The 24,150-nt window shown below is 38.8% G+C and overlaps 2 protein-coding genes across 5 annotated transcripts in view; both read left to right on the top strand.

The window, feature by feature from the left end:
• The first annotated feature begins 314 nt into the window (after positions 1-314).
• On the top strand, positions 315-20,283 carry ctcf (CCCTC-binding factor (zinc finger protein)). 2 transcript variants are annotated; one of them, XM_047596296.1, is made up of 17 exons: positions 315-475; positions 3,665-3,696; positions 6,364-6,544; positions 6,676-6,821; positions 7,017-7,136; positions 7,295-7,474; positions 9,750-9,968; positions 10,046-10,208; positions 13,511-13,681; positions 14,125-14,258; positions 14,348-14,468; positions 15,672-15,821; positions 15,919-16,079; positions 16,301-16,483; positions 16,573-16,705; positions 16,798-17,034; positions 19,158-20,283. In XM_047596296.1, exons 3-17 carry the CDS (start codon positions 6,376-6,378, stop codon positions 19,403-19,405), a joined length of 2,535 nt encoding a protein of 844 aa, XP_047452252.1. In that variant the 5' UTR covers positions 315-475; positions 3,665-3,696; positions 6,364-6,375; the 3' UTR covers positions 19,406-20,283. The 2 variants fall into 2 exon arrangements, with proteins under 2 accessions (XP_047452252.1, XP_047452253.1); XM_047596297.1 differs by lacking the exon at positions 3,665-3,696 and having other exon boundaries at positions 318-475.
• Positions 20,284-20,442: 159 nt separating this feature from the next.
• The window catches only part of carmil2 (capping protein regulator and myosin 1 linker 2), a 110,556-nt gene continuing 106,848 nt past the window's right edge, over positions 20,443-24,150 (top strand). For all 3 annotated transcript variants that reach the window (XM_047596293.1, XM_047596292.1, XM_047596295.1), the window contains exon 1: positions 20,443-22,667. In XM_047596293.1, coding sequence (XP_047452249.1) covers positions 22,574-22,667 — 94 coding nt within the window. In that variant the 5' untranslated portion in view covers positions 20,443-22,573. The remainder of the gene's footprint in view (positions 22,668-24,150) is intronic.

Genomic DNA, 24,150 nt, shown 5'->3' with positions numbered 1-24,150 from the left:
TACCGAAGTTTGTAAGCTGAGAGCACCGAGGTACATATCTCTAGTTATGAGGAGGACAATTTAAGTCATGCCATTAGCAGAGTCACTAATAATGAAACTAAACTAATTTCCCATGTCCTCACATCATATACACCCCATTACATTTGTTTTATCGGCCTTAAACATTACGCTAATATTTTGTTTATGTGTCCGTCATCTCCAAAATTTGTTATAAATGGCCTTCAATATATTACAACAGGCGCCCCTCCTGGCCAATCAGGGTGCCTACAGCAGCTACGACACCACCCCCCAGCGGCCGCACAGGCGCACTGAGCTCCCAACTGCCATTTTGTGGCAGAAGCTACTCTGCTAAAGCGGGAGAAGGATTAAAACAAACTGCGAAGAAGCCTGCATTTTTTACTAGCCGGTTAAAGTTTATAGCACAGATTCTGTGCTTTTGTCCAAGTTAAACGGAAGGAGAAATATACTAAAATAGGTAAAGTACCACTACTTTTCTGTTTAGAGGAGAGTTTGCAGGATCTTTAATCGGCCTCTAGGTGTCACGATGGGGCTCTAGGTCCGTGCAGTGAGCATTGCAGAGTGTTTGTCTCCCTCTATCGTTATTGAAAATCCTATCAAAATATGTTTAAATAAGCAAAATTAGAATAAATATTTATATGACCATTTGTATTTCACATGTGTCTGTGAAAATACCGTCGAGGATATGTTGCATAAATTCGTTGTTATGGCTGGAGAGTTTAGGCCAAGGCGTCCATTTTCTCGCTTCTTTGTTTCCAGTCGTTACAGCACTGACGCCATATAACTGGCAGCTTTTGCTTATCGTCCATGAGATTCTTACGCGCATGAGAGTATTTCAGTAAAATACGAGTCAGTTTGATCCTACTGGTGGTGATGTGAGTTACAGCAAGTTACATAACATCCAATGAGACCTTTATTTGTTGGCTAACCCAGCTCAAACAAAAGGCCCTCCCCACCCTTTGCTCATAGTCCGTCGTGAAGTGTAGAAATCTCCCCGAACGCGAGCAGGAGAACCGTGCGCTTTATTCTCTAATCTGACTGAATGGTTATTTCTCAGTCGACCACTATTGTAATAAAAGTACTTTTTGCTTGTATCCACGTTAGCAGACTACGAACATAGACACGTCTATCGTAGAAAAGAGAATGACGATGCATTCGCAACAAAACAACCCCGAGACTTGTGCTGTTCCATACTCTAACAACTTCTATTATCAAGTATTGCACTTGGCTTCTTTTATAGGTCATCACAAAGTTGTCGGAATTGCCTGTTGTTCCATCCATTTTTGATTTGAAGCTCATCTGGAGTCTGTCGCCTATGCATATTATTATTATTATTATTATTATTATTATTATTATTATTATTATTATATTTACGAACAGAGAGCTCCCTCTACGACTCGGGCCGGAGAGCTACAAAACCAAAACAAACAGCTGTATAGGTGCAGTGCAAAGGGGCGACAGCAGTCCCTTTCGTATAATTTCCACGTTGTGAGAGATGTGTCCTATCATGAGTCAGTCCTTTTAGGAAGCTTTGGTGTCACTGTTAGGAATTAGTGAAAATGCCCAATAACAAGTGTGGTATTTTCTCAGCACCTAGACTTAAAATTGTATTCGTTAAAGTACATTACAAAATGAAAATAAAGTAAAAATCAGTAAAAATACAGCATTAAAAGTACTAACTTTTAATACAAGATATAAGACACATACTTTCTTGAGATACAAAGTAGTTTTTCTGTTAGAAAATCCACTGGGTGCTAAATAAAATTAAGATGTGCCTTTTGATACTGAGGAGGTAGCAGTGTTTCATAAGAAATAATCTCATTGGTCCTCAAGGGGAAATGTTGGGGTGGCAGGGCAACACAGTGCAAAAATTCAGTTTAGATTAAAAAGAATACAGCGGGTAAAATAAGTTTTGAACACGTCACAACTTTTGACGAAATTTTCACCAAGTATTGGTAACAACCAAAGTGATTCATACATAGAAATAAACCAACTTAAATAAGTTCAGAAATTAAGTTATGTGTAATAATGTAAAATAACAGAGGGAAGTATTGAATGCGCTTACTGATATTTGTTTAACACTTTGAACAAAAGCTTTTTTTTTTCCTGTATGGAGAAACTAGTCACATGAATTGCTCACATGTGATTTTTGGGGGGGGGGGGGGGGGGGGGGGGGGATCTTTCCGAAGCTCTCCACAAGTGGTCCTTGGCTCTTGGACAACTCTTCTGATAATTTGTTTGGTCTGGTTGTAGCCGGTTTATGGTCGATAATGTTGATGATGTTCTTTCCACTTCCAGATTATGGCCCAACAGTGCTCACTGCAACGTTCAGAAGTTTAAAAATCCTTCTGTAACCAATGCCATCAGAATGTTTTGCAACAATAAGGTTGTGAAGGGCTTGAGAGAGTTCTTTGCTTTTACCTATCATAAGATGTTCCTTGTGTGACACCTTGGTAATGACACACCTTCTTACAGGCCATCAGTTTGGACTGAACCAGCTGATATTCATTTGCACTGACAAGGGGCAGGATGGCTTTCTGATCACTCAGTATGTTTACATGCACATGGAAAAACTGTATTATTGCCTTAATGGGGCTGTAACTGGAGAACTGAACTGCATGTACACGTTACTCCGACTAAAATCTGAGTGTTACTTATCCGATTAAGACACACAGATAATTCAATTGGAATTCTGTTTTCTCCAGCGTGTATACTCTTTATTGGACTACTATCAGGATAATGTGTGCACGCATGCTCCCCAACCACTGCGCTGGCATGTGAACCCGGAACAAAAACATCCAAGAAAGCCGGTTGCAGAAGAAGAAGGTAAACAGAGCCGGTAGAAGAACTGCCTGAGGGATAGTGCGGATCTTATCTGCACCAGAAGTAGCGTGCACATTATGTACGAGATTAAAAAATGTACTGTTGTTTTAAATGCTGGTCTGCCGCATGAACGACTCTTGTTTATTATACATAATTATACATAATAGGTCAACCGGAAAGCGAGCCGTATTAACGTGGTGTGGAGGAAGACATGTTCCCATCAGTTATTCGATTTTCTCCACTGCATGTAAACTGGGACATGGAATGTAGTCAGAAAGTTGATTTTCAAGCATAGCTCGAATAAGCTCTGCATGTAAACGCACTGACTGATAAATTTCAGCTGGTGTCTTGGCTTTCCATGCCCTTTTCCACCTCCCTTTCTGCGTGTGTTCAATACTTTCTCCCTATGTTGTTTTAAATTACATAACTTAATTTCTGAACTTATTTGTTTTGGTTTCTTTCTACGTATGGATTACTTGGGTTGTTACCAACAACAACTTGGCTTTTCTTTTAGTTTTTACTTTTACTGGCTTCACTACTTTTAAGCTCCTTTGACTTACAGTGGGCTCCACCATCCCCTCCTTGATTGCTTTATTAGACACACACAACATGGCAGTAAGCAGAAAAGATTTTGTTTCCACTGTCTCATCACAAGTGGAATGGACTCTCCTAGCCCGACTGTGTAATATATGAATATTTACATTGTTTATACATTTACATATATAAACAAGGTCTGCATTCTCAGCATTTCAGCTGAAAGAACAAAACACAGTGGGTTTGCAGAGTGAGTGAATCTGCTCATTATGTGTTCTGCTTCTTGTAGGTTTACAATAAAGTAGCAGCTTGGGGCTTCAGGTAAGCTTGACTGCATTGAACAATTACATTTGCAAGGGATGGGTGTGCTGTTAAAGTCACTATTTTCTGACTGTGGACAAAATTCATTGCCATATAAGTGCAGTGTATCATGTCCCTCTTCCATCCCTCAGGTTGGCAGGGACAATCAGGTCCCACATAATTGATAGACCAAAACTCAGGGTTTTCAGCTGCAATGAAAAGTCTAATCACCTGACCCACAACCCTGCAGACTGCAGCCCAAAAAACATATTCAGTCAGTCAATTAATCAAACTTTATTCAGGGTGCAGTGAAGGTCCATAGTAAAAAAAATCAAAAAACAACATACAGTAGATAAATAAATATGATACATACAATGGTCCACAATAGATATAAAAGTTAAGTTATACACATATAGATGTGAGTGTCAGGTTCCACAGTCTAGACGAAAACCTGATGGCACTCATTGCAGTGTTGCAATAAGACTGTTCAGTGACTCAGACTACACATAAATCTGTACATGAGATTCCTAAGCAAAGGACAGGTGGCAACACCGAATACGGACAAACAGTTGGCTTGAACTAGCCCATGATGGCACCTTCAGTAACAGCCTCATACCATCATCCAGCTTTCATATACTGCGTTTTATAACACTGCCACAAATGGACAGTGTACACGGGAGCACAAAAAGCTTTAAAAAGTGCAGTATTCTCAGATGGTGTGCACATACCAAATTTTCGAGTCAGCATATTGGCTTGTGCATACGATACTGTCACAAATGTCCCTATCATCAGATAGGTCGTCTGTATTATAATGCTAAGTATATATTGCCCTCGGTACATACATTAAAGATTGTACCAGGAAGAGTGAAGTCGGGAAATGACAGTTTGTTGTCCTCTCTACTTCTAACTATCATGTTGTTACTTTTCTTTGAATTCTATTTAATGTCAAAGTCTGAGCCATATTGAGGACATATCCTTAATAAGTGTTGAAGTCCTGCACAATATGGAGAGAGGATCACCAAAGCATCTGCTTACATCAGGTGATTAATTATGGTGTTACCAACCACACAGCCTGTTCTACATTACATTACATCTATTTAATAATTTTGTTAAGTCATCTGCTTATATATTGAACAGAAATGGGGATAATATGTTTTCCTACCTGACACCATTACTAACTTGGAGGAGTGGACATGGAATTGCCCTATTTTTCAAACATCCTTAATATTTTACACAATCTGAAATATTATCATGAAATATTTGTGTTTTTTGTGTTTTAAGAGGTGTGACTGCATTGGACAGGCACAAACAAATAGAAATCATATTGTTTTTGTTTATTGTTTTCAAGAAAAATGAACAAAACTAAATTCTTGAAAGTTTCAATATGTCAGTTTTCAACATTGTCGGTATCAAAGTCAACAAATAACAGAGAATGTTGTCAAAACTGAACAAAAAAAAATAAACCATCACATCATCAAATTAATATTTCATACTTCTGCCATTAGCAGTAGAGCTCTAATCCTGGCTGCCATGTTCCCCGTGAGCTTTTCACACCGTTGAGTGGTAATCTTGTCCCATTCTTCTTGAATTACTGCTTTAATTTTTTCCAAACTTTGGTTTACGCTTTGAAACAGACCTTTTGATAATCCACCACAGATTTTCAATGGGGCTCAGGTCCGGGGATTAATCAGGCTATTCTAAGACTTGGATACTTTGCTCCTCGAGCCAAGTTCTACTGGTCCTGGATGTGTGGCAAAGACCATTACCTTGTTGAAACATCCAGTTTGGACCTAAATGGAACAGTGCTGTGCAGAAGGGAGCATGTGGGTTTGGAGAATGGCAAAATATTTGGCAGAGTTCAATGTGCCATCACAGACAATGAGATGAGCAACACCAGCAGCACTAATGCATCCTCCACCATTTTTGACAGGAGGTACTGTACATGCTCGAGATAATGCTTCACCTGGCCTTCTGCGTACCCTATCATTAGGAAGATAAAGCTGGAAACTGGACTCATTTGACAACAGGATCTTCTTCCAATTCCTGACTGTCCAGTTCTTGCATGCTCGGCCCCAATCACACCGGGCTAACCTCGGTCTCTCACTGATCAGGATTCTTCACAGACTTGTAGGACCTTAAGCCATGATCTAGAAGTCAACCACATACAGTGTGGGTGGAACACTGGACACCAGTTTGGTTTGACCTCTGCTGTTGGAGCTTCTGTGATGTCATCCGACGGTTTTCTCTGCACATACGGATCAGGATCCGGTTATTTGCTGAAGAAACCTGTGGACCAGATGTATTTTTATGAAACCAATCAATTTTAAGTTTTTAATGGCTGTTTTAGGATTTGTTTAGTATTTTGTCTGTGACTGTACTAGAAATTGCACTTGATGACCTAAGAGTGGTTCTTTATGCAATATTACACAAATGCATGGGGTGTGCGAAAACATTTTCCCACCGGTCACATACACATGTAAACTGGGACAAGGACTGCAGTCAGAAAGTCAAATTTCGAGCATAGCTCGATTAAGCTCTGCATGTAAATGCACTGAATGTCAACAATATGTTTTATATCGCTGATTCTTAAGTCTCTTAAAGTTTATTGGACTGTTTAAGAAGTCTGTGGATGACACAGCACATAACGCACAGCCTGTAAATGTGTGTTTCCCACAACTATTATTTCAGTTCCTACCTAGCATGGAAGGTGGACCAACAGAGGCTGTGGGGGTGATGGATGTTGCTACAAAAGACTTCCAATCCATCCAGGCTGTCCATAGCCAAGATGCCATGGTGGCTGACCTTCTTCAGCAAGCTGCGGAAGCTGGGGGCGTGGTAGAAGGACAAGCTGGAGTCATCCTGGAACAAGGTTCTGTCTTTTTTCGCTTCTTGACCCACTACCAAACTGTAAAAGCACGAATAATATATATTTTCATTGTAAGCGGGAACATTTTTGTGGAAACTAGAGATCTTTTATTCCCCGGAATTGTTGTGTTTTAGGTCATAGGGAAGGAATGGTAGCAGCTGCGCAGTCCCAGCAGCAGTTAATGGAAGCGGGGGTGGGGGTTGGTGTGGAAAGTGGAACAGGGGTTGAAATGATGGTTATGGATTCATTGGATCCCACCCTGTTGCAGATGAAGACTGAGGTAAACAAGCTTTTAAATTTTGTGTTTCATGTCAAGTACTTGTTTTACAGTCTTGGCAGAAGACTGTCAACTCTGTCTAGTAATAATTTTTAATTTATGCTACTGTCACTCTAGTTTTGGTAATGTAATAAAACAGAAGGTGCAGATTTATAGCGAATGCACCCAAATGTTGATTAAAATAAATATGGTTTGTAGGTGATAGACGCTGCAGTACGGGGTTCATCAACAACAGTGGGTGTGGTTGGAGGTGTAGCAGGCGCTGCACACCAAGCCACTGTGACAACAGTTGACCAAACTCAAATCATCACCCTACAGGTAGGTGCTTGTTGAAAAAAATATATAGATGACTGTATGTTTTAAACAAGTTTAATTCAGATATATTCTTTAAACATTGTCAAGTTTTAAAAAGTTAAGTAGATATCCCATATATTATATAGACTTGTGTTCTATTCGCTCATTTTTCACATTCTCAGGTTGTAAACATGGAGGAGCAGGCGGCTTTGGGCCTAGGGGAGCTCCAGCTGGTCCAGGTACCAGTTTCCGCCACAACTGTGGAGGCTCTGCAACAGGGCACATTTGTAGACACCACGGCAATGCCAAAGGATGGAGAACCGGTTATCTGTCACACACTGCCACTGCCTGAAGGATTTCAGGTACACAGACCCTAACATGAACACCCTAATTTTTTCAATTACTTATTGCAATTCAAGTCATGCAAGCCCAATGAATAGTTTGAAATGGTACAAAGGTAAGTACTGAACAGCCAGAGGTTTTGGGGGTTTTGGGGTTTGGTTACCCAAAACTGAAAAATAATGTACATTTTAGAATTATACAAAAAGGCCTTTTTCAGGACCATTAAAAAGAACTCAGAAACTGGGGGAAACTCTGACAGGAAGCGGTCTGGCAGACCCAAAGCCACAACTGAATCAGAGGACAAGTTTCTGAGAGTTAACAGCTTGCATGATAGGCGGCTCACAGGACAACAACTTCAAGCACAGCTTAATAGTAGTCGTAGTAATCAAGTCTCAGTTTCAACTGCGAAGAGAAGACTTCGAGGTGCAGGTTTGACAGGACGAGTTGCAGCAAGAAAGGCATTGCTAAAATGTCAGAATAACACAAAGAGGCTCTCCTGGGCCACGAAACACTGCCATTGGACTACTGAAGACTGGAAGAAGGTATTATGGACTGATGAATCAAAATTTCAAATCTTCGGTTCATCATGCAGGATCTTTGTACGCCGTTGAGTCGGCGAGAGGATGGTTCCACAGTGTTTGACGTCAACTGTCAAACATGGAGGAGGAAATGTGATGGTCTGGGGCTGTTTTGCTGGATCCAGGGTCGGTGACTTGTACTGAGTGAGCGGCACCCTGAACCAAAACGGCCACCACAGCATTCTGCAGCGCCATGCAGTACCCTCTGGTATGCGCCTAGTTGGTCAGAGGTTCATCCTACAGCAAGATAATGTCCCAAAACACAAGTCCAAGCTATGCCAAAAATACCTCAGGAAAAAAGAACAAGATAGTAAGCTTGAAAATATGGAGTGGCCGGCACAGTCTCCAGACTTAAACCCCATCAAGCTGGTTTGGGATGAACTGGACAGAAGAGTGAAAGCCAAGCAACCTACAAGTGCCAAACATTTATGGGAACTTCTGCAACAGACTTGGGAAGAACTTTCTGAAGATTATTTGATTTCTATTGTAGAAAGAATGCCACGAGTGGGTTCAGCTGTCATATTTGCCAAAGGTGGCTACTTTTATGAGTCAAAAGTTTTGATTACATTTTGGTCTATAAATTGATTCCATGATGTCTTTTTCAACTCAAATTGCTTATTTGTTCTATGCTTTCATTTCAGAGTGCAATGACACAATTAACTGAATAATTTTCAGTAAAAAAAAACTTTTGACCGGTAGTGTATGTGAGAGGAAACACAGCTGCTCTTTAGTTTTAGAGATCTATATATGGAGAAGCAATCTGCTTCTGTGCTGACATTGCTAGTGATGAAAATTGTGGTTAACATCCACTTTTGAGTCTCTGTATTCAGTTTTTTTTCTCAAAAACAACTGAATGAGGACACAATAACAACTCCCATGCTCTGACCACCATCTAACAATCAAGACTAAATGCAATGTGAGGGTCCAAATATTCAGCAGCTAAGCTACTTTTGAGTAAGGTGACCAGATTTCTGAAATGAAATCTGGGGACATTTACTCCTTGGAGATACAACAGGGTGACCGTACATGTCCTCTTTTTGAGACCTAAAAATATGTGTGGGTGGAATTTCAAACTTGTACTACTGTAATAATAACCGCTGTTGCAGTCTGCACACAATGACACATGGACATATTTAATGGACAGGATGAGGTGCTCATGTAATGCATGTGGAATGCAGCGGTTTTAATAAGAGGAGTCATGTTTGGAGACCAAAAAAAACAAAAAACAAGTTGTCTTTGATTTCATCAGTCCACAAAATATTTTCCCAGTCTTTTGGCTTGTCAATAGTGTGCTTACAAAACTGTAGAGAGAGATTTGGAGAGCACTGGCTTTGTTCACGGCACTCTGCAGTGCATACCATATTCAATGTTCCCTTGATGGTAGATTCATGACCAGTAGCCAATGTGAGAGAGGCCTTTAGCTGCTTAGAAGTTACCCTGGGTTCCTTTGTGATCTCTCTAACATCACGTGTCTTGCTTTTGGTGCAATCTTTGTCAATCATACAGCACTCCAGTTGCAGATCCTACCCTTACTAAAGGATGTTGTGACAAAATAGGCTTTTCAGCTGATACTGAGTCATTAAATATCAGCTTAATGCCAGCTTTTATGCTTGGCTCATGATGTCCACATATTTTGTACATTTAACAATCTGTAGTTAGAACTCTCCCAACATTGTCAGTTTGGATAACCTGACTAAACAATCCATTCGGTATGTAGGTTGTTAAAGTTGGTGCTAATGGGGAGGTAGAGACAGTGGAGCAGCAGGAGGAGGAAGGAGCAGAAGCCCACCCTGAAGAGGAGGAAGATGAGGAAGTGGGGAGCCAGCTGCTTGAAGAAGGGGAGGAAGAGCCTATTCAACCATCAAATGATGACCTTAACTGGGCCAAAGATCCAGACTATCAGCCTCCATCTGGGGTTGTCAAGAAGACCAAAAAGGTAAGAGAGTCAGTGGTTCTTGTATTGGGGATGCTAGACACTTGTCTTCAGTTAAACTGAACTTTGTATTTTTCCAGGGTAAAAAGAGTCGTCTGCGTTATGCTGAAGGAGATAAGGACATGGATGTCAGCGTGTATGATTTTGAAGAAGAACAGCAGGAGGGCCTTCTGTCAGAGGTCAATGCAGAGAAAGTGGTCGGCAACATGAAACCACCAAAACCTACCAAGATCAAGAAAAAAGGTGACATCATTTATATATACACATACATACATATATTCATTGCCTATAAAAAGTATTCACCCCTCACGTTTTCTCCTTTTATTGCCTTTATAAATGAAATCATGGCCAATGTAATTTTTTATTTTTTTACAACAATTGTCAAAAAAACAACTCTTTCTTATCAAAGTGAAAACTGATTTTTACAAAGTGATGTCAGTTAATTCTTAACTCCGAGAGAAGATTATTGAAAAGTGGAAGTCGGGATGGCTACAAAAATATTAGCAATTCACTGAACATTCCCTGGAGTTCAGTTAAATCCATGATAAAGAAATGGAAGGAGTACAGCACCTGTGTCAATCTGCCTAGAGCTGGCCGTCCTCCCAAACTGAGTAACCGGGCAAGGAGACTGGTGAGGGAGGCCACCAAGACACCTGCGACCACTCTGAGGAAGTTAAAAGCTTCAGTGGCTGAGGTTGGAGAGACTGTACATACCACAACTGTTGCCCGGGTTCTACACCAGTCAAAGCTGTATGGGAGAGTGGCACAAAAGAAGCCACTTTTGAAAAAGGCTCATATCAAAGCCTGACTCAAGTTAGCCCAAAAGCATGTGGGAGACTCCACGGTCAACTTTAGGAAGGTTCTTTGGTCTGATGAGACAAAAAAAATAAGCTTTTCGGCCATGAGACTGGATGGTATGTTTGACGAAGACCAAAGACTGCACACCATCATAAACACACCATCCCCACCGTAAAGCATGATGGTGGCAGCATCATGCTGTGGGGATGCTCCTCAGTAGCAGGCCCTGGAAGGCTTGTTAAGGTAGAGCAGGATCATTTTGGTGCAGCTGGAGGACAATCTGAGTCTGTCTACAAGAGTGCTCCATCTTGGGACAAGATATATTTTCCAACAAGACAACGAACCAAAGCATACAGCAAAAGCTACACAAAAATGGTATGAAGATCACCATGTGAATGTTCTGGAGTGGCCGAGTCAAAGCCCAGACCTCAATCCAATCGAGAATTTGTGGCAAGACTTGAAAAGAGCTGTTCACGTCCGACCCCCAAACAACCTGACAGAGCTTGAGCAGTTTTGCAGGGAAGAATAGAGAAAAATTCCAGTGTCTAGATATGCAAGCCTGATTGACAAGTATCCACATAGACTCGGTGCTGTGATTGCAGCCAAAGGTGCATCTACTAAATGTTAACTTGAAGGGGGTGAATATTTATGCAGTCATGAATTACACATTATTAGTTTTAATTAATTGACATAATTTTGTAAAAATCTGTTTTCAGTTTGACATTAAGGAGTTTTTCTTTCTTTATTTTTTGTCTAAAAAAACAAATTGTGTTGGTCATGATTTCATTTATAAAGCAACAAACATCCAAGGGGGGTGAATACTTTTAATAGGCAGTATATATATACACACACACACACACACACACACACACACACATTTATATATTTGGACACACACTAGCTATTGCAATTACTGTTATATGTAACATGTTTGGAGAGAATAATCAGATAAGGAATTAGAGTATAGGTGCTGGGTGCAAGAGAGAAGAAATGCTGCTCAGTGCGTCATTGGAAGTCTGCTAGTAGCCTAGACATAAAGAAAATTTGGATTAGGAAAATTATTTGTCTCATATTAAACAGTTGGTTTAAATTAACTTTTACGGTTTCATGTTTTACAAAATTACAAAAGTTGAGCCAAAACCTCAATAAATATTATATGTTTATAACACATTCTGTATATAAAGTGGAACAGACTAGTAGTCCACTAATTTGTGGTATTATAATTTTGCTTTCATAGGTTTTTCTTAAAACAGAAGTTGTTGTGAAAGAGTCACTTGTAAATAGGAAAAAAGTAAAACCATTAATAATTACACATTTTTAAACTTATGTAATTATGGTAATTTAAAGGTCTGTTGTAAAAACATTATTTAAGTTTTAATACTGATGGCGAAAGGCCACTGACACGACCACCTGTTCTCAGACGTTAGCTAGCTAACTCAAAAAAGAAAGAATCTTGAACGGTTGGATCTTAAGAAGGTTTTAAGCAGAGCCTCTAAATGCAAAGTGAAGAAATGTGAGCAAGAGACCAAAAACTGTGAGCAGGCAGTTTATTGAAAACAACAATTTAACTGAAATAGGCTGTTCATTCATCAGCTGATCAAAAGCTTAACAATGGGTTAGGGTTAAAGAATGGTGGAGCTACCTACCGAGTTCTTTTTGACACTTTAATTTCTGTTTTGATGGGGTTTTGAGCTATGGTCTTAAACTTTTGAGCACGAACACCATAAAATATTGCCATCCCTCTGCTCACTGCTGTCTCCATCCACATTTGCTGAATCCCGTTCATCCTCCGCAAAAATTAGTCTCTCAACCCTCCTTCTTGTCAGTGGCTCAAACGCTTAGGCCATTGGGTGAGTTGATATCACACTTTCTGCCTTGCCCTCTGACATATTTACTTCTAGACTGGGTCTTGTTTAAAGTAAAATACATATAATACGTAAAATAAAGATGGCGGAGAGTACGCCTCAAGACATATCATAAATGTATTTGAAAAGCTGATTTTCTTTAAAACGACTGATTTTTAGCAGGTTTTATTTGGGTATTATGTCTGAAAAATGTACACATACACTATGTTGGTGTTTTTTTCATGTCCTCTTTAATATGCCAGGGTTGCTAAAACATGCATGTATATGTTGAGTATGTCTGAAAAAACAAAAACAAAACAATACAGTCTGCGATGGCATGGTATATTTTTCTTTAAGATAAAGGCTTAAAATATTTGAAATCAGTACTGAATAAAAATGAACACATTTTCATAATATGACCCCACTATGCAACATTATCCTTAAGTTTGATGTATACTGTGTGTGAGAGAGCATTCATTAAAATAATATTACTTAAAAATATTAATGTCAAAATGGTTATACTGAGAATAATATGGTTACCACTACCCCATTTTTTCATGACCTTGCAGTATTCCATATAATATAATAATAATATTTACAATAATGACAACATTTCTTACCTTGTGTCTCGTTTGATACGTGTGGTGTCTGTTTCACATAAAGCCAGCACCTGCATGTGAGTGGAATTGTGTTGCAGTTAAAAATGTTTTTTTAAATCACAGTTTTACAAGTTTATCTTTAATCTGTTTTTGTTTGTGTTTTGGATAGAGATTTGCAAACACATTAGTTTTTGACTTGTAGTTTACAGACAGTGTTAAATTACTTTGTACTGAGGCCATGGTGCTCGGGTATAAATGCTGTTTCTGAATGTGAGGTATGTGAACGCCATTGTTTTTGTTTTAGGAGTAAAGAAAACGTTTCAGTGTGAGCTGTGTAGCTACACGTGCCCTCGACGCTCCAACCTGGACAGGCACATGAAGAGCCACACTGATGAGAGACCTCACAAATGTCACCTGTGTGGAAGAGCCTTTAGGACGGTCACCCTGCTGAGAAACCATCTCAACACACACACTGGTATACACCAAACTAAATTTTCATAAAAATGTTAGACTCCAATGACATTAAAATAGTTCTTGTAGTTTTAACAAGAGGCAGAAGAATGATTGCTTTTGACACATACATGGAAGGAGTCCTTACATGTCTTAACATGCAAGGACTCCAGACTAACTTTTTTCACTGCAAGCAGAAAATATAATGGGAACTTAAGTTTTTTCTGTAGGTTTATCATTTTAACAAAGTGGTCCCTAATTCTCTGAGCAGTGCACGTAATAAATAGACAGAATTTACAGTATGCCCTTGTATGTTAAGTATACAGTAACATTACTGTCATTACAGTACAAGAACCACTGCTTAACAAATGTGCATCATAGAGGTTTTGGAAAAATGCAAAAAAAAAAAAAAAGAAAAGTGGTTGAAGTGTGGAGGTCTGCTTACATGTCTTAATTGTTTTTATGCAGGAACTCGTCCGCACAAGTGCACGGACTGTGATATGGCCTTTGTGACTAGTGGAGAGTTGGTACGCCATCGGCGCTACAAACACACACATGAGAAACCATTCAAATGCTCCATGTGTGATTATGCCAGTGTAGAGGTAAGATGAATTCTTGTCTGCATTATGGTCTTTAAAAGCAAGATCACACTTAATGAATACTGTGTACAACTTTTGTGACTTTTGTGTAGGTGAGCAAACTAAAGCGTCATATTCGTTCCCACACTGGTGAGCGCCCATTCCAGTGTAGTCTTTGCAGCTATGCCAGCAGAGACACATACAAACTTAAGAGACACATGAGGACACACTCAGGTAAAATCAACACTTTTACTCAGATTCTTTTACATCCACTTGAAGGAAGACAAGAATTTCTTCCTTGTTATTTTAGGGGAAACATAAAGATGAAGAAATACTATCAAATAAAGTAGCCGCATTACCTCAGTGCTGCATTAACTAAAAGTCGCAGCATGACAAACCTGTTGCAGCACCTGAAACAAAGGCATGCTGTGCAATGGGAGCAGCTTGCGTCTCTGTGAGATTCAGTTGCTTCAACCCAACCAAACCCATTTTCAAAACCACAGCTATAGCAGAGTTAACTACCTAATTTCCAGTGTCACCTCATATAGCAAAGCTACGGAAGAGTATTAGGACCACCCATGAGAGAAAAAAATTAGATACAGTGTTGTGAAAAAGGTCACATCAAGAATAACGCCACACCATGTAGTGAGAGAGAGCGTGTTGAGACCTTTTTCACGGACAAAAATTTAAAATGCAACAGTTTTTTTTTTTTCAAGAGATTGTTATTATTGTATATTATATACAAATTATGCACAATGTCACAATTTGACATGTTTTCCTTTTGTCTTGTTTTTGTTGTCATTGATTATTAAACATCACAAATAGTTTAAATTATTATTATTATTTTTTTTTTTAGAAAAAGTATATTATGTTGTGTTTGGGTAGTTGGAAAAAACTAGTGATTTGACACTGGTGAAATTAAATTTTTTAGTTATATCACACAGCCTACAATTCATCAATTGTCAACTATTCATAATTTTCCTTTGAAATAACTGAAAATGCTATGGCTATGGCTCAGTAGGGGGCGGCTATGGCGGTTCGATCCCCTGAGTGTGCCATATGCTGAAGTGTCCTTTAGCAAGACACTGAACCCCCAAGTTGCTCCTAGTGCAACTGGCATTGGTGTGTGTGTGCTTGTGTGAGGTACTCAAAGCCTAAAAGCGCTTTGGGTAAAAGCGTAAAAGCGCTTTGAGTACCTTTGAGTAGGTAGAAAAGCGCTATATAAGAGCTAGACCATTTACCAAAATAGGACATACTGGTTGATACAGTTAAACTTTTCAATTTGTACTTTTTGCGTATTTTATACATTATGTGTTGTACCTACTACCCTATAAATATCTCTTAGTTTGCTACTGTATTTTTATAGCTCTGCTAGATTACAAACATTAATAATAACACTAAATGGTAAGCCCTTAACATGTTTAATGTTCTTCTTAGGAGAGAAACCTTATGAGTGCTACATCTGCCATGCCCGATTCACCCAGAGTGGAACCATGAAGATGCACATTCTGCAGAAACACACAGAAAATGTGGCCAAATTCCACTGTCCACACTGTGACACTGTTATTGCACGCAAGAGTGACTTGGGTAACACAAGACTTTGTACACTTACCAGGCAAATAGGAGTTTGCAGGCATCTTGTCCCCCCACCTAAAACTCTCTTGTCACTTATTTGCATCTCCAGGTGTCCATCTTCGTAAGCAGCACTCATTTATTGAGACTGGAAAGAAGTGTCGCTACTGTGACGCAGTTTTTCATGAGCGCTATGCTTTGATCCAACACCAGAAATCTCATAAAAATGAGAAGAGGTTCAAATGCGACATGTGTGACTATTGTTGCCGCCAGGTATGTTTGCACACAATTGTCTTGTGATATAGGGTTACAAATGATCGATTTATGCAAATGTAAATGCTGGCACCCTGAAGACAGTGACACTATAAATAATATTTAAAAAAATGAATAAATAAATTGTATTTACCTGTCTAACTGTGAACCAAGTGACAGCATTTGAATAACCATTTCTAAGTATCTGTATAACTGGTGTTTAACTGTGCTGCTCTGTCTAGGAGCGCCACATGGTAATGCATCGTCGAACCCACACAGGAGAAAAACCATATGCCTGCAGCCAGTGTGATAAGACCTTCAGACAGAAGCAGCTCTTGGACATGCACTTCAAACGTTACCATGACCCTAACTTTGTCCCCACAGCGTTTGTGTGCCCTAAGTGTAGCAAGACTTTCACTCGCAGGGTACTTTCACTTGCCCCACATCTTATTTGGTTCAATACCTAAACCAGTAAATTGCCAGTAAGTTAAGACAAGCAGTGTGTTGTTTTCAGAATACCATGGCTCGTCATGCTGAGAACTGCACCGGTGAAGTGGACGATGCCGAGAATGGAGCTCCAACCCTAAAGAAAGGGAGGAGAGGAAGAAAGAGGAAGATGAGGAGCAGGAGGGATGAAGATGATAGTGGTGAGAATTTGACATTGGATGCAAGTGTGGGCATGGTACTGTGTTTGCCCAATTGTCATGATGCATGTCTTTGTTTTGTCTTCGGAATTCAGACGACGATCATGCTGAACAGGACGAGGAGGAAGAGGGTGAAGATGAGGAAGAAGTATCACTTCTCCAGGAAGAGGAGGAGTCAGAAACCATGGAACTCGACCAGGCCCCTGCAGCCATCCCGGTACCAGCTCCTGATGAGCCACCGGTCAAGAGGAAACGAGGCCGACCTCCAAAGAATGCCCCCAAGCCTCCAACACCCAGGCAATCAGTCAGAGTTGGTGCCAAAACGACAGCTGGTAAGAATGCTGACAGAATTCTTTTTAGATTAAAAATTTCAATGGTTGATGCTTACGAACACTTTGAGGGGAAAAGTTTTGAGTCATGTGATATTTAAATACTTAAAGCACATGTAAAAAAACAAACACATGACTAGATGTTTCTTTACTTAATCCTACATTCCATACAATAACTGAAATACTCAACAGCTGTTTCCTGTAGTAGCTTATCAGGCAACATTCAGAAAGGTCATCAAGTATGAGAGTTGTTACAGAAAATTTGAATGTTAACTCTGAAGAGATTAGCAATATTGCCTTAATCCACTATGATGAATAATTGTCGTATTTCAGTGGTGATTATTTTTAAATAGCGTTACAAAAAACTGTTAAATATACACTCCTGATCAAAATCTTAAGACCAGTTACAAAATTGCCAAAATTTGCATTTTGCACTGTTGGATCTGAAAAAGGTTCTAAGTAGAGCTTCAAAATGCAAAAAGAAGAAATGGTAACAAGAGACCAAACATGTTGAACAGGCAAATTCTTGAAAACAACAATTTAACTGAAATAGGCCGTTCATCAGCTGATCAAAAGTTTAAGACCATAGCTCAAAAAACCCGAAATTCCCCTGAAAACCGAAATGAGAGTCTCAAAAAAGGACTCAGTAATGAGTATCTCCACCATTCTTGTTGATCACTTCAAAAATTCGTTTCGGCATGATTGATGCTAGTGTTTCCAGAAGGCCAGTGGGAACGTCGCTCCAGGTGGTGAAGATGGCTTCATGAAGGGTTTGTTTGGAACTCATGTCCATTTTGGTAAACTTCCCTGGCCATCCATCATCAAATGTTCTTAATTGGATTTAAATCAGGGGAACATGCAGGATGATCCAAAAGATTGATGTTATTCTCCTGGAAGAAGTCTTTTGTCTGGCGGGCATTGTGAACTGCAGCATTGTCCTGTTGAAAAACCTAGTCCTTACCACACAGACAAGGGCCCTCAGTCATCAAGGATGCCTGCCGCAACATCTCCACAAAGCAAGCTGGTCCGGCTCACTGCTGGTGAAATTTCTTTGGGTCTGCCACTTGACTTTTTTGTTCCATAATCATCAGGATCTTTTAAGAAATTCAAAATGACTGTCTTACTGCATCCAACCTCAGCAGCAATGCCATGTTGTGAGAGGCCTTGCTTATGCAGCTCAACAATCCTGCCACATTCAAAGACTGAGCTTTTTTGCCTTTGCCATCAGGAGGTCTTGACAGTGTGATTACCTTTGACAAAAAATGACATGGAATCTAAATTCTTGTCAGATTTTGGCTTTTAAGGGCTATGGTCTTTAACTTTTGATCAGCTGATGAACAGCCTATTTCAGTTAAATTGTAGTTATAAATTGCCTGCTCAAATTGTTTGGTCTCTTGCTCCCATTTCTTCTTTTTGCATTTTGAAGCTCTGCTTAGAACCTTCTTAAGATCCAACTGTGCTAAATGCAAATTCTTGCTATTTTGTACCTGAACTTAAGATTTTGATCAGGAGTGTATGTTGACATTTTTGGGACCACACTTTGCTTGAACCTAGTGCTGTCAAATAGGGGTGGGCTATACTGGGAATTTTGGTATCAATCCAATACCAAGTAAATACAGGGCTAGTATCATTGAATAACTAATTTTCTTTAGTTAGTCGATTATGATTATGATAAAATATAGGACAAATATTCAGGCAAATCAACCTGTTTTTCTTAACTACTTACAATATAAAACTATTTAACAGTTTAACATTTAAATAATTCTCCTTTTACTATACATTGTTGTTTTACAAAAAATGTCACTATCTACTAATACGCACTTCTTTCCAGTAGGTGGTGGTAATTCCCACCAACTGCCAATTAAACCGCAGTGAGGAACTGCACTCGCTCCCACTGCATAGTACTTTACTATTTGAAACATGTTTTTCATTAAATTTTTTATACTCATTATGGTAAATAATGTGAATAATGGTCTTTTATAGCACTTTTCTACCTACTCAAAGGTACTCAAAGCGCTTTTACCATCAGAGACACATCCACCCATTCACTCACACAAGCACACACACATTCACACACAAACTTAAGTGTAGTTAAGTCTGAGGTGTGTCTTTATTGTGTTTTGTAGCTGCTGCCATTATTCAAGTGGAGGATGAGAGCACTGGAGCAGTGGAGAACATTATAGTGAAGAAGGAGGAGGGTGATGCTTCTACACCGACTGCTTTGGGGCAGGGTGTGGCCCTGAGTGTGGAGGGGGTGGGACTAGATGAAGAAGAAGTGGAGACTGTTGAGCTGTCTGTAAATGAGGAAACGTCAACAGCTGCTGCCAATGGAGATCTGACACCAGAGATGATCTTAAGCATGATGGACCGGTGAATATAAGAAAACGGCATCACATGTAGCCAGACTATGACTAAAATTTGCATATACACCTGAATATTTCTACATGCTTGGCCTTCCATCTTTCATCTGTGTGTCTGTTTATTGGCAGCCATTTTGCCTCAACTGAAATGACTTCAGAAATGGCGACAACAAAAACAACCATGCACAAAAAGGGAAGGTGCATATAGATATTAGTGCACATTGTATTCTCATCCATGTACGTTAACCTGCATACTGATCATTGTGGCGCACACACACATGCACGCACGCACATGCACACCAGACCCTACTGCACACACCTGTGTCATACTCCTCATCATATACAGGTGTCCGAGATTGCTCTGTTCTCTGTTTCAGTTGCAAAACAACACCCTAAGTTAATCTTCATGTATTTTGCTACTTGTTCCTACCCAAAGCCACATCCTGTGCACGTCTCTACCCACACAATCTGCATATTGCTCATCTGGAAACTCCCTCCTTTCCATGCTGTCACAATTTGTTTGCTGTACTAACCCTTGTGAGATCATGTAAATGAAATAGTTGAGACAGTTGCTATATAGTTTGAGTTGAAATTGTATTTTGACTTTTTTTCTGTATTCTCTTTCCATCACTGATGGAAAATACAGTATTTGTCATTCATAGTGAATGTTCTTCCTGTTCCACATTTTGAAGGAGAAAGTAAAAAATATACATCACATAAATGAATGATCAGTGCTGGTTGGAGAAAATACAGTTAACCTTGATTGGTAGAATCTGATGTTATTGAATATTCTAAACTTCAGTCAATATGGAATGTTCGCAAAACAGTTGAATGAAGTATTTAGCAGTGACAAATATTGTTTTGTTGGGTAATAAACTGCTCTGTACATTTACGTTTGTGTTCCCATCCCAGTTACTGTAGTAGAAACAATTACCAAAGCCGGGCTGTGAATTTGTTTCTCAAATAGCAAGGTGTGGCAGGTAGTTTGCATATACATTTCAGCCCTTTACCATTCTTCATTTTTTTTAAATCTGTTTTTAAATAACTGATTTGGAAATATGTATATTGAAAGAGAAATTGAACTGAATTGGATAAATAAGTTAATGCCATTCTTGACACACAAAAGCTGCAAAGGTGGTTTAATACAACCTCACCATCATTATTTCCCTCCATAGATTTACCACACCCAATCAAATGAATGGATGTTTTTTAACCACTAACCTTTTTCTGACTATATATGTTTATAGCTGTTTTGTGTCTACTTAGATGCTGTTTTATAATTATGATTTCTGGCCTTTGATTGAGATTTTGGTACTATCTAAAACATGAACCGCAGGTAAATAGTATCTAGTAACAAATCATGTATTATTCCTTTTTAGTATTGCTTTGGAGGAAAGGCAGTTTCTGTAAGCTTCCTGTTAGCTGGGCTGACACAGGTTGGGTTGGTCAGTGTCAAGCTTGGTTTATACTCCCACCAGGGATCTATGCAGAGTCTAAGCCATAGTGGACAAGTGTAAGCATTCATATTTGTGCACTGGTGTGTCAATAATGCTCTGTATTTAGGCTGCTAAACACTAGACCACAGCTAGTCAGCTATGTTGAGTTTTTCTGTGTGCTTCAAACAACAGTGATTGGAAGAAAGTGTCTTATGCTGGAGGTAAAATGAATAAATGTTATAGAACTGTTACTTTTACTGAAACTGAAATAATTTCAATGCACAAAACAACAACAAAAAAAGATCTGAGAGGTGGTGTGTTGGGGCCAAATGAGTAGCATTTTGCCCCTGTCTGGCTACTTTGAGACATGAATGAAGAAATGCATTTTAGACTAATTGCAACAGTGGCCTATCGCAACTTCTGGTTACATTTCAAGGGAGGTGTGGGGCAGACAAAGCTGTAAATTTGACACAAAACCATTCATCTGACATTCACTGCCCTGTCAGGATGAATGAATGAATGCCCCCATTACCACTCCAGCCTAACAACAGTGATTGGTGTGGTCATGCTAGGTAGCAGTGCCAACCACAGCCAGCCAGTGCTGTCTGTAAGAAATCTGTTTTTAGAGGTTTTCAGCTTCTGTAGATTCTGCAAGATGAGTTGTGGGTTGGTGAGTAGGTTGACCCCTGTTTGTAGATTCTCATCTTACTGTTTATGGATTGCTTTTAGCCAAATGGGATCTGTGTTAAGTTGCTGCTAACTGAAAACAAAAGTTTCCTTCTTTTACTACATTTAACTGTAGTAAAAGACTTTGTGTGTAGCGCAGCAAAAATTTTAGCAAATTTCTTGTTTGTTTAGCTTGAAGAATGTTTAACTGGTTTGAGATAGTCCTTTTTTTGAAACCAACAAAACAAGTGAAAATGTTGTCATGTCGTTTTTTTAAGATGAGACACTATATAGCTGATGAAAAAAATAAAATCACCACAATGGGCCCATGGCTGCTGTATGCTTCTGTTTAGCAGTGAGTTAATGTGTAACGACATTATAAAAACAGTATCTGTAATGTGTATATAATACAGCACTGGGGGCCATTCAACTATAATATTAAATGGAGGACTTTGTTACAATATCTAACAGAGGAATTGGTGTCTCCAGTTGGTAAAGCAGCTTTCTAGTAGTTGTACATTCCCCACACCCTGATGTCTCTGCCAGTTAATGAAAAAATTGATTGGGTGATTTAAAGTTCTTGAAACTATTTTCCCATCATTGTTTCTTCTTCACTCGAAACACTTCAAGCATTCTAAATAAATGCCTTAAAGTCTACAGATTGATGCGGGATTTTGTGAAATTGCAGATATCCTGTGGTTTACTGTGTGAGGTTAGGTTCCTGCCTGCTCAATGTTCACTGTAATAGTTAGTGACTCAGAACATGGCACAGGATGTGTGTCGGAGTTGACAAAAAAAAAGTGTGACGTTGTGTGCACAAATACTTGATGGAAAAAGAAAGTAACTTAGACGTGCTTCTATAAGAAAGAAACTGGGTTGTGGAAGTTTGTATGCATATCTTCACCCTGCATTTTGTCTTTTCTACTGCTACAAGCTGACATTTTCCTCCCATACTCTTCTATCAACCCTTAACTAGAGTATTGATGCAGAGGATCAGTATTTTTTCAGTTTGGATGTACGTGCTGATAATTAGATATCAACGTCCATTTACTCTCTGTTATTTCTTTTTTCATACAGTCCATGTTAAACTTGACATTTATGACATGTTTTCATTCATTTGAATATTTTCTACATAAAGTCTACAGTATGGACACTGTTTCTCCGATCCTGCAAGGTAAGATGAATATGTGTGCTTTTTTATATTGGTAGTTTAAACATATGCAGATAGAGCAGTTAAATGTAGCTGAAAGGGCCAAATGTATTAGCTCAAATAAAACATCTTGCATCACGTCTCCCTGTATTTATCTCCACATGATTTAAACTGATGCAGTCTAATTCAAAAGCCATGTAATTAATACTACTTCCATGAACTTAATAACTTTATACAATTGCTTACAGGACTTACAGTTTAACAGTCATATATTATCATGAGTTTCTGCCATCCTGTATGTATCAGTGAACAAAGACCAAATATTCAAGGAAGATTTTTATCATAGTCTATACTCTAAAACATGAGGAAATTGCATATATTCCGAAATATGACCATTTCAATACCAAAAACAAATGAAAGCATTTGACATTTTCATTCTTTTGCGGAAATGTTTTTGAAACATGCATGATATCACAGAGTAAATGCTGGTAAAGCCACAAAGAGCAAAGGAATCTTTTAAAGTTGAGTCAGACTGAGGGTTATAGAGTATGTCCAGAGGATACTTTTATATTGTTATTTCTTCAAGATTTAAAAATGCCTGAGAGAATTTATAAAGAACAAGAGAAGGAAAGCTGACTTTCCTGTTAAAATACTAGATCACACACTGAATCTTTGACACTGGTGACAGATGACCTGTTTTGAGGCCATTTTTATGGTATGGGCAGTTCAAATGCGAAAATTAAATCCATATAAATCTGTTTAGGTTAGACGCAATATAAAACCCCACCTTTCTTATGTCTGAAGGTTCTCAGTCATCCAGGTCACAGTATATCTGAAAAGGCGTTTAAAAAGGCAACTGAATTGAGTTTTGAGAAGATGTTTCACCACTCATCCATGTGGCTGCTTCAGTTTTGAGTTAACTAATCTTAAAATGAATAATTTGATTAATATCGTATAACAAGTTTTGAAAAAACTAAAATTACGTAAAATGAAACACAAATTACTTTTCTCTGGCATTATTAAGTCAGTTTTTTTTATTAAGTCACCGAGGCAAGTCTTGCTGACTTAAATTATTCTGTAGACCATCGTCACGTTGACCTTTTTTTCATCATTGTGAAAAAAAATGTATATATGTGTGTGTGTATATATATATATATATATATATATATATATGTATATATGTATATATGTATATGTATATATGTATATATATGTATGTATGTATATATATGTATATATGTATATATATATAATGTGGGTTCCATCCTACATTACTCTGAGAAATGTCCTACAATATGCAGATGTCAATGAAAAAACTGATCTTTGTGAAGGCTGTTTCTGCTGGAGGTCAGACCCAGAATGCGAGATACCAGGATTAACGAGCATAGTTAATAAGAACACATTTAATACAAAAAGTATAGCAAAGCATACAAAAAACAGAAAGGGCAAACGGGAGAACAAAAGGCGCTGGAAACTCCAGGGTAGAAAAAAAACACAGAAGATCAGC

This window comes from Mugil cephalus, chromosome 10, assembly GCF_022458985.1.
Source record: "Mugil cephalus isolate CIBA_MC_2020 chromosome 10, CIBA_Mcephalus_1.1, whole genome shotgun sequence".
In the NCBI taxonomy this organism is placed as follows: Eukaryota; Metazoa; Chordata; class Actinopteri; order Mugiliformes; family Mugilidae; genus Mugil; species Mugil cephalus.
Note: the sequence above shows the minus strand (reverse complement) of the source record. Positions and strands in the feature narration are given on the sequence as shown.